The sequence below is a fragment of the Camellia sinensis genome, chromosome 13 (assembly GCF_055761805.1).
Source record: "Camellia sinensis isolate YWXY chromosome 13, ASM5576180v1, whole genome shotgun sequence".
Taxonomy (NCBI): Eukaryota; Viridiplantae; Streptophyta; class Magnoliopsida; order Ericales; family Theaceae; genus Camellia; species Camellia sinensis.
Window position 1 is genome coordinate 9,135,674 of NC_138973.1, and position 16,439 is coordinate 9,152,112.

General features: G+C 34.7%; 1 protein-coding gene across 1 annotated transcript; it reads left to right on the top strand.

Annotated features, from left to right (window-relative positions):
- The first annotated feature begins 11,448 nt into the window (after positions 1 to 11,448).
- Positions 11,449 to 12,678, top strand: LOC114275420 (ethylene-responsive transcription factor ERF003). The gene is made up of 2 exons (XM_028217457.2): positions 11,449 to 11,679; positions 11,768 to 12,678. Exons 1-2 carry the CDS (start codon positions 11,597 to 11,599, stop codon positions 12,255 to 12,257), a joined length of 573 nt encoding a protein of 190 aa, XP_028073258.1. The 5' UTR covers positions 11,449 to 11,596; the 3' UTR covers positions 12,258 to 12,678.
- Positions 12,679 to 16,439: the final 3,761 nt, after the last annotated feature.

Here is a 16,439-nt window from a genome sequence, read left to right on the forward strand (position 1 = left end):
TGTTTTAAGCTTACTTGTGCACTGTTTTGGACTTGGTCATAAAATGTAAAGTGCATTATTTTGAGTCTTTCTTCAACTTTGTTGAAGGGCTCTTCATTTTTTGGGGCCGGAAGCTGCCACTTGCTTCTTTGTCCCTCTTTTGGGGCCTTTTTTTGCATGATAGATTAGCCCTACTTGTGTTTGTTTTTAGGACTTGTTATAAATTGGAAATATGCATGTTTTAGGACTACCTTGAATCTTTCTTCATGCTTCATGATCAAATAATGCATGCTTTGTATAGCTATAAGTCATTCCACGTGCCTAGTTTCGGGTTTCGGGGTTCATTTCATGCATCGGGTACCATGTTTCCATGTTTCGGGTTGTTTTGCATCATGTTTCAGCATTGAAACTTGCATGCTTGTATGTCATATTTTGTGCCTTGCCATGCTTTGTTAGAGTGGCACTTGTTGCCTTAGGTTCGGTCTTCGATTTGCGTGCATGCGTGCACGTATTTCGAGAGTCTCATTTTCATCTCATGGCTACTGATGTGAGTGTGGCTGTGGTCCACTCATGTTGGTGTAAGTCCATTGTGCATTGCGTATGCCATTTCATTTCATAGCATTGCGTATGTTAGGTTGTATGTTAGAGCATCGTGTATGCCATGTTACATCGTGCATTGTGCATGCCATTTCATAGCATTGTGCATGCTAGGTTGTATATTAGTTGCATTCATGCATGTCATGCATATTGCATTGTGCTTGGGATAGGAATTAGCCCAAGCACGGGAAACGAGGTACGTTTCATACTCCGAGTGACGGAACGTGTCTCAATTCCTGGTCGCCGACACTCCGAATTATCCATGATGGAGTCTAGGCCTTGTTGTGTCCATATATGCATTCATTTCATATTGAGTCGTGCAAATCGACTCCTCGGCCATCATGCATCGAGATGCGTGATTGGTGGCACGAGGATCGAGGACTACACTCCCTGAAGAGTACTCATGCATACATATGTGAAAATACTTTGCCATGCCCCTTTGTTGCTCTCTGTTGCAGCAAATCAGAAATCAAAAACCTTCCGAAGCTTGGCACGCATCCCGAGAATAATTACAAACAGAGGCTAATTGGGGCATCGTAGTGGATTTCTACACAAGGCAACTCAAGCATGCATCATCCATCATCCGGAGCAGAGTTGAGGCAGTCCCTGGCTTGCATGCCAATTTATTGCTTTCCTAATTTAATTTGTTAATTAATTAGGGTTTTGTACATATTTGGACTGTAATATTCATTCGGGACTGTATATTATTTATTCAGACCCTCCGCGTGAGGGCAATATTGTAATAAGTGTGCGTGTGTGTGATGTATGTCTTCCAACCCCACGTCTTTCTCCCTTTTATTTACCAGCTTATGATGGTTAGATTAGGGCATATTTCAATTAGCATACAGTATGATAGCATGTTTGTATTCATTCATCTGTTTTGCATGTACCGGGCTCAGCGCATCATACTAGCTGCATTGTATTTTCAATTCCAAGTTGAATACATGTTAGCTGTAGCATTTCATATGTCATGTCTAAAATAGCCGAGCCTGCTATAGTTACACTTTTGCATGTGTTGCATTAGGCATTTCTGTATAATTAGGATCATGCATGGATTTCTAATTAGTTTCTGTTTTGGCTTGGAGTACTCGGTAAGTTTTATGCTTTAGCATCTTTGCATGCGTGTGAGTGACTGCCATGATAGCATGCTTACCATGAGGCTAATTGCTTATGTGATATAACTGCTTGAATGCTTGTGGGTGAAGGTTGGGTTATTTGGATTGGAACAATTCATTTACTGTGTGTTTTAAGCCCACTAGATAGTGGCAAAATCATGTTTTCTAAACCCACCTGAGGGTGGCAAATCCACGTCTTAGCCTACTTGCGAGTAGCACCATCAAACCATTTTCAAACAAACAAACAAACATGAAATGTTTTGTTCCAATTCAGACGATCTAGTCTATACTTGTATGCTGTGCGCATCACATAGTAAATCTAAGCTAATAACCGGAATAAGAACGCATAAAGTTTTCAAAACTAGATATCATGGTTAGTAGAGGCCGATCTTTGATCGGGCGAGCGGGGGTGCTCACGAAGTGACCTTCCCCAATCGTACCCAAGTTCCCGAGCCGAGGAAACTTTGGTAACGATGGACATGTGGCTTTAAGCAAACGAGTTAGGGTTTCCTAAATTTCTCCAAAATAAAATATTTAGGTGGCAATTCTGTATCTGGCAAAGCAGTCCATGTTTGACACTTCTTTCAAAATCTGTTTTCTCAAAACGATTTGCCGGATTTGGACTCTTTGGTTCAGATTTAGAACCGTGACAAATTGAGAGTCCGAACTATAGTGAGCCCAATATCGAACAGAACGGGGGACTTCGTTCCTCCCGGGGCGTTCGGGGACGTCTACATGAGTATAAAATAAACAAAATAAAAAATAAAAATATGATGGGTTAGCCCTGCATAAAATGTTAGTAAGACTCGCTATTCTGCAAAAAATAAATTTAGTATAATTTAATCATAAGTAACTTGTTGAAGAAGTATAAAAATGCACCTTTCATGTTTAAATAATTCAAATTGACCAAAACTCAAAGAACAAAAGTTGTACAGAATCAAATTTCTTAAAAGACAAAGTGAACGAATTTAGTAGAAACTGAACAGGTTGAGAGAGAAACTTGATAAAAGAACTTAGACAGAATTCAATCGAAAAATCTAAAACTGAAAATGAAAAGAAACTGCCCTAAGACGATTTTTTTCAGAAAAATTCAAAACACAAAAAGTGTTCAGAACAATGTTTTACTTCAGTTTACGCGAAATCAATAAAAATGAACTTGTTCCGTGGGTTAAAATAGCATCTAAAGTCTGCACTGCTAAAATGAATAAAAACTATTGTAACCAAGATCATCCGATTACAAGTGTAATCGATCTTTTTAATAAATAGTTAAAACACAAAAGTTGTCTAGAATCACGTATACATGCCTCTACTCAAATTTCATAATTTATCGAGGACCTTTACTATTTTTCAAGATGTACAAATCAATACAATTCACACTATACTAATAAATTCATATTTAATTATTTGTACCTTAACTCTACACTTCGGCTCTTCATTTTCGGCCTACACATATATCCCATGTGCCTCCTGTATACCTAACACCGCCCCGAAGCCAAACTTGCACAGGGATACCATCCCGAGTTTGACCCATACTCTCGGGATAGTTAGCATATACATATGCGCGTAAATCAAAGCACTTGTCTACTCATGAGAATGATGCAACAATATATATATATATATATATATACACAATCTCTCATTTACTCATGAGAATAAATATAAAAATGCCAAGCCTAAGGCATTTAAATAAATCTCATAATTCTCACTTTTTTTTTCTTATACTCTCTTTCTCACCATCACTCAAATAAAACAACAATCCATGGAGTCATGGTGGAATATAAGGAATTTATCTATGGGTTCTAAGTTTATTTTAATTTTATATAACCATGAGTGTGATTACAACCATAAAATAAGTATATATAAAAACCCTAAACCTAACATAAACAACCAATCAAAATAATTAAAATCAATCTATCATCTTCATGTAAATACAAAATCAAACTAACATTAAATAAATAAAAATAAATAAAAAAAATAATGAATTAAACGTAAATCAAGAGAAGAGGGTTTTGTACTCACAATTATTTTTGAAGATCAAAGAAATATTTAAAAAATTAATGGAGCCACCAAAACAAAACCCTAACCTTTTTATTCCTCCTCTCCTCTTTCTTCCCTTCTCTCTCTCTCTCGGCTTTCTTTCTGCCGCACAACACACCACCTTCTCTTTTTTTTCTTATTAACTTCTAAACCTAATTGACTTCTTATATTATATTATATTATAAACCCAAGTCTAAATATATAATAACCTAATTTCCTATTATATTATATTATATAAATAAATCACAAATATAACATATATAAATATAAATATCTTATATAAAATCTATATCAATAATTTCTTATATATAATTAACGAACACATCAAATTAATTAAATATCACATTAAATTCTTATATAATTATGCAATTAATAAAGCCAAAAATAAAATCAAGTAATAATAAATAAATAAAGACTTATGAAAAATTAGGGTTGCTACACTCTTCCACTGACACTTTCAGCCACCGATAACTTTAATCTAATTGGTTGTTTCTCTGCTCTCACACCAGTGGCCATAATCACAAAAATATGACCACTATCATATTCGTCTCTTCCAGACAATTCCAGAGCCACCAATCACGCCTTTATAGAAAGCCAAGTGCGCTCTCATGTGCCACTTCTTTCCAGGCGTGTCGCTCATGACACCACCAGTCTCAACACGCATTACCACTCGCCAGTTGCCAGACGATCACACGCCACGCGTTTGTTACACATGCGTACCTCTGCTAAAGTCTTTGCTGACGTCAGCCTTAAGCATGTCCCTAACGTCAGCGCCATCACTTTAGTGCGCCGCACGCCTCTGCTGCTATTGTGCGCTGCGCATCCTTTTGCTAATATGCACCAGCCGTACGTCTCTGCCACTATTGTGTGCCACGCATCCTCCTGCTAATGTGCGTCGCGCACCTTCTAACGTCAACCTTACCCTACGCTAATGTTATATATACTTCCTACATTGGTTTAGGCTCTTTTCAGGCTGGTTCGTTCATTTTTTGACCTATTTTGGGCCGACTAAACCTGATTCCTTACTATTTTCGACCTTCCAAATTCACTGGTGCACTTAGTTTTACCCAGTTCTACTCTAACATCACCAGACCCTTTTTATGAATCATGTTTTACTCACTTCATGGATCATTCGGACAACTCTTCTTAGCACAGTGGTTCTTCTAGACCACCTATGACTCATAGTCGGTATCACTCTTCGGCTTACTTTGCCTCAATTACTGCTTATCGCTAGTCACATACTCAACATTCTTCAGGTCACTCTTCTGCACCTTCACCAACCTACACTTTTCATGATATTGAAGCCATTGTAAAAAAAGTTCTTTCTACTTCTACCTTTACCTTTGATACACCCTCTCCTGCTCTCTCAGTGACTCCAAGTACCTCTTCTTGGTATTTTGATTCAGGTTGTTACAATCATATGACCTCTGACCCTACATTTTTTTTTTTCATTACATCTTTTTCTAATTTACCTATTATTTAAAATGCTGATAGCTCTCAAATGCATGCTAGTCACATAGGTCATATCTCCACTTCTAATATCTCTTTCCCTCATACTTATCTAATCCCCAACCTTACAATTAATCTTATCTCTATTGATCAACTATGTGATCTTGGCCTCACTGTTTTAGTCTCTCAAACTGGTTGTGTTGTATAAGATCCGAAAACGAGACAGACTCTTGGGATAGGTCATAGACATGGTTGTCTGTACGAGCTCATCCATCTTCGTATTCCATCATCCAGTACTTCCCCTATCCAGACTACTACTTCTGCTACTACTAGTTCCCCTCTTGCTTTATGGCATTCTCGGTAGGTTATGTGTTTTTCAGTCGTTTACGATCTTTAGTTTCAAGTGGTCAATTAGGTCATGTTTCAAATGATAAAATAGACTGTCTATCTTGTTAAGTTGCAAAACAACATGCTTTACCATTTCATACTAGTATTTCTACGTCTCATGCACCTTTTGATCTCATACACTCTAATGTTTGGGAGCCTTCACTTAATACCACTATGGGGGGATCTAAATACTTTGGCGCTGTTTGGGAAGGAATTTTTTTGGATTTTTTCACTAAAAGACAAATTGGTTACAAAACCAAAAAAACAAATCCAAACAAAATATCACATCAAACCCCTTAATTATTTCACTTTTTCTCTTATAAATATCACATCCAACCACAAAAAAATCCAACTATCTTCCCAAACACAAAATTTTTTTTCTCCAATAATATTCTACAACTAAAAAAACTTACAAAAAAATCCACTTCCCAAACACCCACTTCCCAAACACCCACTTTGTCATATTTGTCAATGATTTCACTCGTTTTACTTAGTTATTTCTTATGAAATCTCATTTTGAGTTACACCAAATATACTATGATTTTTCACAAATGGTCAAAACTCAGTTTTCTTCTACCATCAAAAATTTTCATGCTGATAATGCTTAAGAATATAAAGAAACTCGTTTTTTGCGATTCCTTCGTCAAAATGGTACACTTTCTCACTATTTTTGTCTTGGTACCTCCCAACAATATGGTCGTGCTGAGTGCAAATATCGCCATATTTTAGACATTGTCCATGGTCTTTTAATCTTTTCTTCTTGTCCTGGACGTTTTTTGGGAGAAGCTGCTCTAGCAGCCGTCTATACTATCAACCGTGTCCCTTCTCTTACTATCAACAATCAAACCCCATATGAGCGTATGTATAGCACATCTCCTGCCTATACTGGTAGTCGTGTGTTTGGATATACTTGTTTTGTTCTTCTTCAACCTCATGAGCGTACCAAATTAGGACCTCGCGCCCGTTTGTGTTGTTTCTTGGGATATGGGATTGAACATAAAGGTTATCGTTGTTGGGATCTTCTTTCTTGTCGTCTCCGTGTCTCTCGTCATGTGATATTTTGGGAACACAAGATGTTCTCTTTATATCTAAGTTCATTTGTCCACCTCTCCTACTACACCATTCTTTACAAATCATTCTCTTTTGTTTAATAAGCTTAATACAAACACTACTTCTGACATGATGGCTCCGGCCCATCCTGAGGATTCTGCTCCGCCTTTTGGTCTTGTTGCTCCATTCTCTGATCCTAAGTCTGCTCTTGCTCCACCTCCTAGTCCTATCTTCATTCCATTTCACAGTGAGCCACATATAGCCGTTGATTCTACGTCCTTATCTTCTATACCATAGGTACCTTATTATACTCGGGTAACACAACCTGTTGTCCTTCTTCATGATTTCATTGTTGGTTCTACTGCTTTTTCTTCTCATGAACCTACTTTCTATTGAGAGGCTTGCTCTAACCCTCTTTGGCAACAAGCTATGACTGATGAACTATAAGCTTTTGATAAAACTCATACTTGGGATGTCGTTGACCTTTCACCTGGAAAGAGTGTTATTAGTTGCAAATAGGTTTACAAGATCAAAACCCATTCTGATGGTTTCATTGAGCGTTACAAAGCTCGACTTGTAACCCAAGGGTTTACTCAAGAATATAGGATTGATTATGAAGAAATATTTGCTCTTGTTTCCCGTCTTACTTCAGTTCGCAACCTCTTTGCCATTGCTCGCCATTGAAGTCTTTGCCAGATGGATGTCAAGAATGCTTTTCTTAATGATGATCTCACTAAGGAAGTTTATATGCAACCTCCTCTTAGTTCCTTAATTTTGTCCACCAAAGTCTGCAAACTTCGCTCTGTTTTGTATGCTTTGAAACAAGCTCCTCATGCCTGGTTTGCTAAGTTCAGTTATACCATTCGTGACTTCGGCTTCTTCTCCAGTGCCTATGATTTTGCTTTGTTTATACGCAAGACAGAGCGTGATATTCTTCTTCTTCTTCTCCTCTATACGGATGCTATGATCATCACTGGGGATGACATAGTGAGTATCTCTAGTCTCAAACAGCTCCTCAATTGCCAGTTTAAGATGAAAGATTTGGGTTTGCTTAGCTACTTCCTCGACTTGAAAATTTCTCAAGATCTTTCTGGTCACTTTCTCACCCAAGCCAAGTATACCTCTGATCTCTTAGCTTATGCTGGTCTTACCGATTGTAAGGCTGTGCCTACCCTAGTTGATTCTCAGACTCGTCTCACAACTCTTAATGGTCACTTGTTATCTGATATTACTTTATATCGTCTGCTAGTTGACAGTCTTGTCTATCTCACGGTTACTCGTCCAGATATGCTTATGTTATTTACATTGTCAGTTAGTTCATGGTTTCTCCTCGCTCTCTGCACTATAATGCTCAATTCACATTTTGTGTTATCTCAAAAGATCTATGTTTCATGGTTTTCACTACTTAGTACACTCTTCTTTACATCTACACGCCTTTTCTAATGCAAATTGGGCAGGGGATTCTAAGCCATTCTATTACAGGATTTTGCTTCTTCTTGGGTGACTCTCTCATTACCTAGCGTAGCAAGAAACAAACTTTTATTGCTCGTTCTAATACTAAGGTTGAGTATTGTGCTCTTAATGACATTACTCAAGAGCTTGTATGGCTTCGTTGTTTTTTTTTTTTTTTTTTTTTTTTTTTTTTCTGATATGTGAGTTTCTCATTCTGCTGTCACTAACCTTTATTTTGACGATCAGAATGCTATTCAGATTGCCCATAATGATATCTTCCATGATCGCACCAAACATATTGAGATTGATTGTTACTTCATACGGCAACATGTTACTAGTGGCACTATTCGTCTTATCTTTGTTACCTCTGCCGATCAGACAATCGACATCTTCACGAAGACTCATCCTCCAAGACGCTTTTCTGACTTACTTTCCAAACTTAAGTTGATATCTGCATTATTATCTTGAGCTTGACTGGGGTGTTAGTTGTATATATCTATATTACCATATTATGCATTATCATATTGTGTATTACCATACTTAGCTTCTCATTGTCCTATATAAAGGAATATTGTATTCACTCATATTCATTTATTGAAATATACAGAGTTATATTCTCTCTCTCTCTCTCTCTCTCTCTCTCTCTCTATTATCATAATTCAATTAAACAATTTTATAAATTTTTATATGTAAATCGTCCAAAAAAGAAATCAAATTGATATAATAATTGTAGTTACCCTATTTCATCAATTTTTCTTTATAAAAAAATGGACCATAAGTATAAATTTGAAAATGGTTTGTTTGTTTTTTTAAGGCAAAAACAATGTGACTATGATTTTTTATGTGTGAATAATTTAATTTACAAAATAAACAGATCAAATCATTAAAAAAAACCTATAATAGACTCCACATAACTCTTACTCACTTGCCCTATTGAGTTTTAATTAGAGATCACTGTGTGAACATTAGGTTAATGTAATGTTTTTAAACCAATAAGAACATTATTATTAATCGAATGAATCAATCTATTTTCTTCGTGTGGATGGTATCATTTTAAAGGGTATTTTTTTAAAAAGAAAATTTATTCAAAAAATAATTTACTTCAAAAAAAAAAAAAAAAACGGAGAGAGAGAGAAAAGCCAAAAAGATTAATATATATTATGAGGACACAATCTCTCTCTACAGCATGGGGGGACAGTCGACTAAGGGCATGGCCGTCCAAGAAAAACATGGAAACACTGTTCTCTTCTGTTCTGTTTTGTGCACATATATATCTCTACCCCATATGGGTGTTTGTTTCCATTTTTAGCAACTGCAAACATGATAATATGTGACCTCATTTATTATGCTTTCAAACAACTAACAAATTGCCTTACAACACAATCTCTCTCTCTCTCCCTCCCTCGTTATACTATCATCGAGTTGAGTGGTAAATTATTTAATTTTATTTTAAATTTTATTATGTTTAAATTTAACTTAATTTAGTTTTGAATGCATCAGTCAAGTCGAGTGATAAATTATTTAATTTTATTTTAAAATTTTAATAAATTTTAAGATATGTTCAAGTTTAATCTAATTTATTTTTGAATTGGTCTTTAAAAGGTTTTATCGATTCAAACTTGAGTATTTTTGTTTTTTGTTTTTATAGCTCATATAACCGAGTAATAGATTATTTAATTTTTTAAAAACAGAACACAAGCCAAATCTAAATAACTCGATTCATTTTATAACCTATGAAATTTCCAACTCTATGTAAAGATCATGCGAGGATTTTGAGTTGTAAAAATCTCATGACATAATTGAAATATTGCGAGTGTTTAGAGACCGATGCGAGGATTTTGAGTTGTAAAAATCTCATGACATAATTGAAATATTGCGAGTGTTTAGAGACCGATCACATACTTACTATTATTATGTTTTATAATTTTTGGCATTTATACTATCTATACTTTCATATTAAGTGATGCTAAATTTAGTGTCCAAACTTTTACTTGCTTCTCCTTATGTCACATGTCCCTAATTTTTCTATTTAAAAAAAAAAATTTAGATAAATGGGAAGTGTGAGACTCGAACCTTATCAATTGAGTGGCACACAATATATAATAAATATTTTTTAAAATTATTTTTACTTATTTAAATTGCTAACGTATCATGTATACCAACTGTTAATCAAAGTTCAATCACATGACTAAAAAAAATATTGAATTACTATGAGAAACTATATGTGATTGTTGTTGTTATGATGTGGTAATAGTGTAAGAGATTCGATTTAAACTATTTGTATTGTTAGCATCATTATTGTGGACCAAGATCTGTAATTAATGTGTCCCAAACTAGGATTGACTCAATCATTTTTATGCCCGTGGGTTCAAAGTTACATTCATTCATTCATTCAATTATTTTTATTTATTTATTTTCAAGATCATGTTATTGTTATATGTTGCTGCTGGGAATAATCATCCTTCTTCATCACAACATACGACTCTCAATATTATGATTCAATTAACAGAAGAAATGAACAATCCGATGATTACATAGTCCTCAATGTTTATAATGGCATTATTTAGTGCAGTTTATTGAAATTATATATGTATGTATATTTTTTGAAATTTGCATCAAAGTATTTAGTACAATTTTTGCTGAACTTATGAGATCAAAATGACTTAAATCAACTAAAAATAAAACAACAAATTATTTAAAAATTAAAAACGAAGTACTTTTGATTTTTACTTTTTAATTATTAACTTTTAGTTAAAATTATACCAAATAAGTCCAATGTCAATCATGGAATGGAATCACTTTGTTTCTTGTTACAAGTAGTGCGTTTTTTACTTTTTGTTTATTAATTTCAATCATTTTAAGTTACAAATTCAGTGCTTAAAACTTAAGACGTGGATAGTCATTTTGTACGAATAATGCGCCCAAAAGTTTAGATCTCTGATTTTCCCCCTCCCAAATCATATCCAATAAGAACAAAAAAAAAAAAAAAATTCCCACTTTCTTTTTTCAATTCTACAAAGTTTTAGTTGAGTCATGACATGGACACTCAATGAAGAATCTAAGAAGCTATGACCTTAGATTTTCTTGAACTATGAGGAGCAATAGAATAAAACTACAAGAATGAGTAGTTTTTTTCTTTTTTTTTTTTTTATTTAAAATTTTGTGCAACAAAAGGTGTTATTGTGTTAATGTGAAATGAATTTGGCCACTTTTTGAAACTTTTGTTTTCACCCATTTATTCAAATGATCATATGTCACTTTGCTACAAGCCAACTGGTAACTAATAGATAAAGTATAGAATTTGAAGACGCACGCAAAAAAAAAAAAAAAAACTTGTGGGTCCCCCTTTTTTGCTTAAATTTGGTTGCCAGAAAGGCCGAGAAAATGAGAGCATCTCACAGCCCTCATATCAGTCAACAAACCCAACTACAAAAGGCCCCCAAACCTTCCCTCCTCCTTCCCTCCTCATTCTCTCATTCAGACATTTTCACAAACACCTTGCAACGAAACGTTTCGATTCATTCTAAACCATGGCTAGACCACAACAGCGATACAGAGGGGTTCGACAGAGGCATTGGGGCTCTTGGGTCTCCGAAATTCGCCACCCATTACTGTAATTTGAGCTAACCATCGACATTTCTTTGACTGTTTCGGTGTAGTTCTTTTGGTGCTAAAAAAAGAAACGTTTCTTTTTTGTGCAGGAAGACTAGAATTTGGCTAGGGACATTCGAAACGGCGGAGGACGCAGCTCGAGCCTACGATGAGGCGGCGAGGCTAATGTGCGGCCCGAGGGCGAGAACCAACTTCCCTTACAACCCAAATGCGTCACAATCGTCGTCGTCAAAGCTACTTTCAGCTACTTTGACAGCCAAATTGCACAAGTGTTACATGGCTTCACTTCAAATGACAAAACAAGCTGTGCAAGAGCCTCAAAGAATTCAGGCCACACGCAGTGGCGGTCCCGCCAGCGGCATTTTGGGAAATGTGGAGGACATGGGTGGTTGGTCGCAGGAAAAAAAACCAATGGTGGTGGCGCCACCACAGCAGGAGGTGAATTGGGTTATGAATACTAATACTAGTAGTAGCCCGCAATTCAAGGCTCTTGAGGATGACCATATTGAGCAAATGATTGAAGAGTTGCTTGATTATGGGTCCATTGAGCTATGCTTTGTGCCATCTCAAGCTATCTAGGCCAAAACATCCCCATCACCCCCCTCCTCTCTCTCTCTCTCTCTCTCTCTCTCTAAGTCATTCTACTCGCATAAAAATTAATTACAAAATTGGACAGAACCCTTTCACGTAAGTGTGGGACCCAACTCGTGTGAAAAGGTTATATCCGACTCTGTGATCGGTTTCTATGTTCTTAGACACTTCCTTAGTTTATGTTGCTAATTATGCTCTCTCACTTGGCTAATTTAACCCATTTTTCTCAGCCTTTTTAGAACTTCTTCAAGTGTATTAGATCATCCTCTCTAGTTCCTAGAATTCCTATTCTAAGTGAACCCATTTGAGTATTACAATTATGTGTATATAGTGTATTATGTTCTCATATATGATGCCATTGTATGACTAGTTCTATCTTTGATTAAGGGCAATGTTGTTCAGAATAAAACATTATCTCTCTCTCTCTCTCTCTCTCTCTCTCGAATAAAAAATGGAGGAAATTAAATATCCATTTCTCCAGTTCTGTATTCAGTGAATAAATGTTTTAATTTTGGATGTCAAACAAATTATATATAAATTAATAGCTCTCTCACCATAACTTAATTTGGCGGTGGTTTATTAATAATTTAAATTTGAGTGCAATACTAAATTAAACTAAATAACCCTTCATTTTGGCAAAATAGGGTTCCCAGTTTCTACACAGCTTCTCAACACTGTCAGGTGAACTGACAAAGGGACACCATAATTTTCTATTAAATTTTTATTTTATTTTATATTATTACATAATTTTTACTATGATGTGAGGACATTTCTGTTGTGCCTTCGGTGGGGTCTATTTTAAGTTTACTTTCATAATTTAAGCACTACATATTGTAGGGCGTACTGAATAAGTGATTCACAAAAAGATAATATTAATTAGATATCGATAGTTACATGATCAGATCATGTTTGTCTAAAAAAAGATTCGACAAGTGTAATTTTAAAAATACACAATCCATTTTAAAAATAAATAATAATTCAACCATGTGACTATTAATATCTGATCAATATAATTTTTTTTTTTTTTTTTTTTTTTTTGTGTATGTGAACAATCTTCTCAACAATGCACGAATTGAATGGTTCCAATAATGAAGATGAGCTGGTGGGCCATACCAAGGGGGAACAACACTTTTGAGTAAATGCCTTAGTATGCAACATTTTTTTGGAAAGATTATGGAAATAGCAATATTTTGTTACTAATTGGATCAGGATATCGATGTATATTCGATTGTATAATATGATAAAAATCTTAAAAGATACGAGATATCGAGACATAATTGTACTAAAAAAGCTAAATGAAATAAAATAAGTTGCGGTGTAACACAGTATCGACATTTTTCATTACCATGCTTTGTCGGGTTAGAAACAAATTTCTTTATCATCCAAGAAAGGGAGAAGAAAAATGTGCCCAATTTTCCTTGGGTTGGTTGGTGATTTTGGAAAAAAGAAAAAACTTTTTTGAATTTTGTGGTGTTTGAAAGTGTTTTTGGATTCATTTTAGGCAGAGAAGTCTTTTTGCTCTGGGATTGCAGCTGCTAAAGATAAGGGACAGTGAAATATGATTTGAGTGCTAGGTCTTTTAATCACGCACTCTCTCTCTCTCTCTGTCTCTCTCTCTCTCTCTCTCTCTCTCTCTCTCTGAAAGAATATAAAAAGGTAAATGCTAATTACTATATAAATTTTTGTCATGAAAATTAATATGAAAATAAAATGCATGTATGGTATAAATTTAAAATTAGTAAAATATAAGTCATACTTAGAATAATTGTAGTCAATAAATTTACTTTTCTAAATACTTTTTTTGAGTAATGTATTATTATTGATATATATTCTTATTGTATTTAATGCCACGTGGTATTTTATGTAGAAACAATGATATTACGTGCGTGAAAAAGTAAAAAAATTATCAAGTGTTTCTAAAATAAATTTTGACAATACATTAGTGTTTCTATGCACATTTCTATAAATATTTATTTCTTATTTCTTATACACATAATATTTTGAAGTAAATATTCTAAGTTCATGGTAATATCAGGTAGTGATAGAAAAAGATTGTAATTATTGAATACAATGAAATTTATCATTTTATATTGGTAATTTGAAAAACAACATGAGATATGATATTTGATAATTGGTTTGTTGTAACATGGTCAACAATAATTTTCTCTTATGGATTGCAGCAAATGTCATGGACAATGTAATAATTTTTAGAATATTGCATAATTGTGGACTCATTTCTATTATACTCAATGAAAATTAATTATCTTAATGATTTGTTGGTGCACTATTATGTATGCAACTTTTGAAATAGGGAAAATATCACATCAGTGAGTACTACAAAAAATAATTACAAATAAGTTAAAATTTATATAAATATTAGTAATTAAATTTATAAACTTTTTAGTGTATTTGTATTTTTTTTTTTGGCATCTCACTGGGTTGTAATTCCCCCTTTGAAATATAACTAATTCCAAAAATGTAAAAATAAATAAATAAATTTTGAGACTTCACCCAACGTACCTCATTCTTTACCATAATATGTCATGTCCATAGGTACTTGGTTTTCTCCAACATTATCTTTGAAGCATTTAGAACATTAACATTGATTGGTTGAAGTGTTAACGTTAATTACCCATAATAGCAACTTAGAAAGTAAATCACAAGAGTGAAAACTTTAATTACTACCCAATGAACTAACTGATATAATGTTTTGGAGCCAAAATTTAACTTTAATAATAGACAGAACAGAAAGGGTTGGCAAGTTAATGAGTTTTATGCTCAATTTTGCTCATTTTACTTCCCAAGAATCCAATGAAAAAAAAAAAAAAAAACTTAGATCTAAAATTTTTATATTACATTACTTTACGCTATATGTATAATGTACGGGAAAGAAATAAACCTTCTCGTATAATCCTATTGACCAAGTCTACGCTCCTCCGTATGACGTCGCCTTATCACCAGAAAACACAAACGTGAGCTAGCCGGCGGGTGTGTGCCGGAAACCTCTCCGATGCCTAAGTCAGCAAACTTGACAAATAGACAAAGCTCTGTGAATTCAGAAAGCAAAGTTATGTGTTACCTCTCCCAAGATGATGTTTGTGAGCTTTTATAGGTTTTTTGCGTGGCACAATCTTAGTAGGACTTCTACTCCTCCATGTAGAGTCCTCCTAGGATTCATACTCATGTAGGATAATGCTTATCCTTTAATACCCCACTGCTTAAACCAAGTGGGATGGTTTTTACTATGGCCGAACTACCATACAACCGGAATAACACTACCATACTATACAGGCAGGTATGGCCGATCTGACTACTAGTTCGACTCTTCCCTTCCTTGCTTCTATCCCGGCTGCAAATGCTAAGACCGAGCTATCCATAGAAGTGTTAAGCCGAACTAACTCAAACTTCCCTAAAGAAGGTTCTCTCACTCTGGTTAGAAGAGATGACCGGGCTAATCCGCAATATGCCGCAACCGAGCTGCCCCCAAGCCTATCTGACAACCGAACTAACCGTAGTACTCCTTTTGACTGGTGTATCCTCTGTCTTTCGTATTTGGACCAATCTCGGCCCAACACCCAGCTCGGCCCAATTTATATACATAAATTACCCTCTCATATAAGATAAATATATAACCTCAAATATCCTATCGATTTGACAATTCGAACTATCCAAACAATCACTAGAGAGTAATCAACAGGGCTAGCTCATTGGTCAGAATCTCTTCATCTCAGTAGGAGGTTTTAGTTCGCCTCCCCCATTTGCGTGTATGTCTTATTCCTCTTGTATTTGTTTGTGTCTTTGAGAGTTTATATGTATAGTAATTTGTTGCCTTTTAACTTCGTTGTGATTGCGATTTATTGAGCTTCATTGCTTCATAGTAATGTGAAAGTTTTTATTCTAGGGAAAAATATTTGAATAAATAAACTGTCATTGGAGTGTGCATTCCAAAAGCAAATTGCCCCATTCTTTTCATAATATGGTGATTATGCAGTGATTAAAGATGCTGCAACTTTTACTTCTTTTTGCTATTTGAAATTTTACAGTTTGTTACTTCATTTTACCACTTATGTGATATACTTTTAGCTGATAGTGAAATGGAGCCTAGAATGATTTTTTTGTTAAATTTTTTGTCATTTTCAATGTGAAATTCAAATCTTGATTATTCAATTA

Coding starts and splice junctions, on each gene's coding strand:
- LOC114275420 (XM_028217457.2), top strand. CDS start 11,597: ATGGCTAGACCACAACAGCGATACAGAGGGGTTCGACAGAGGCATTGG. Junction 11,680..11,767: donor GAAATTCGCCACCCATTACT/GTAATTTGAGCT, acceptor TTTTTTGTGCAG/GAAGACTAGAATTTGGCTAG.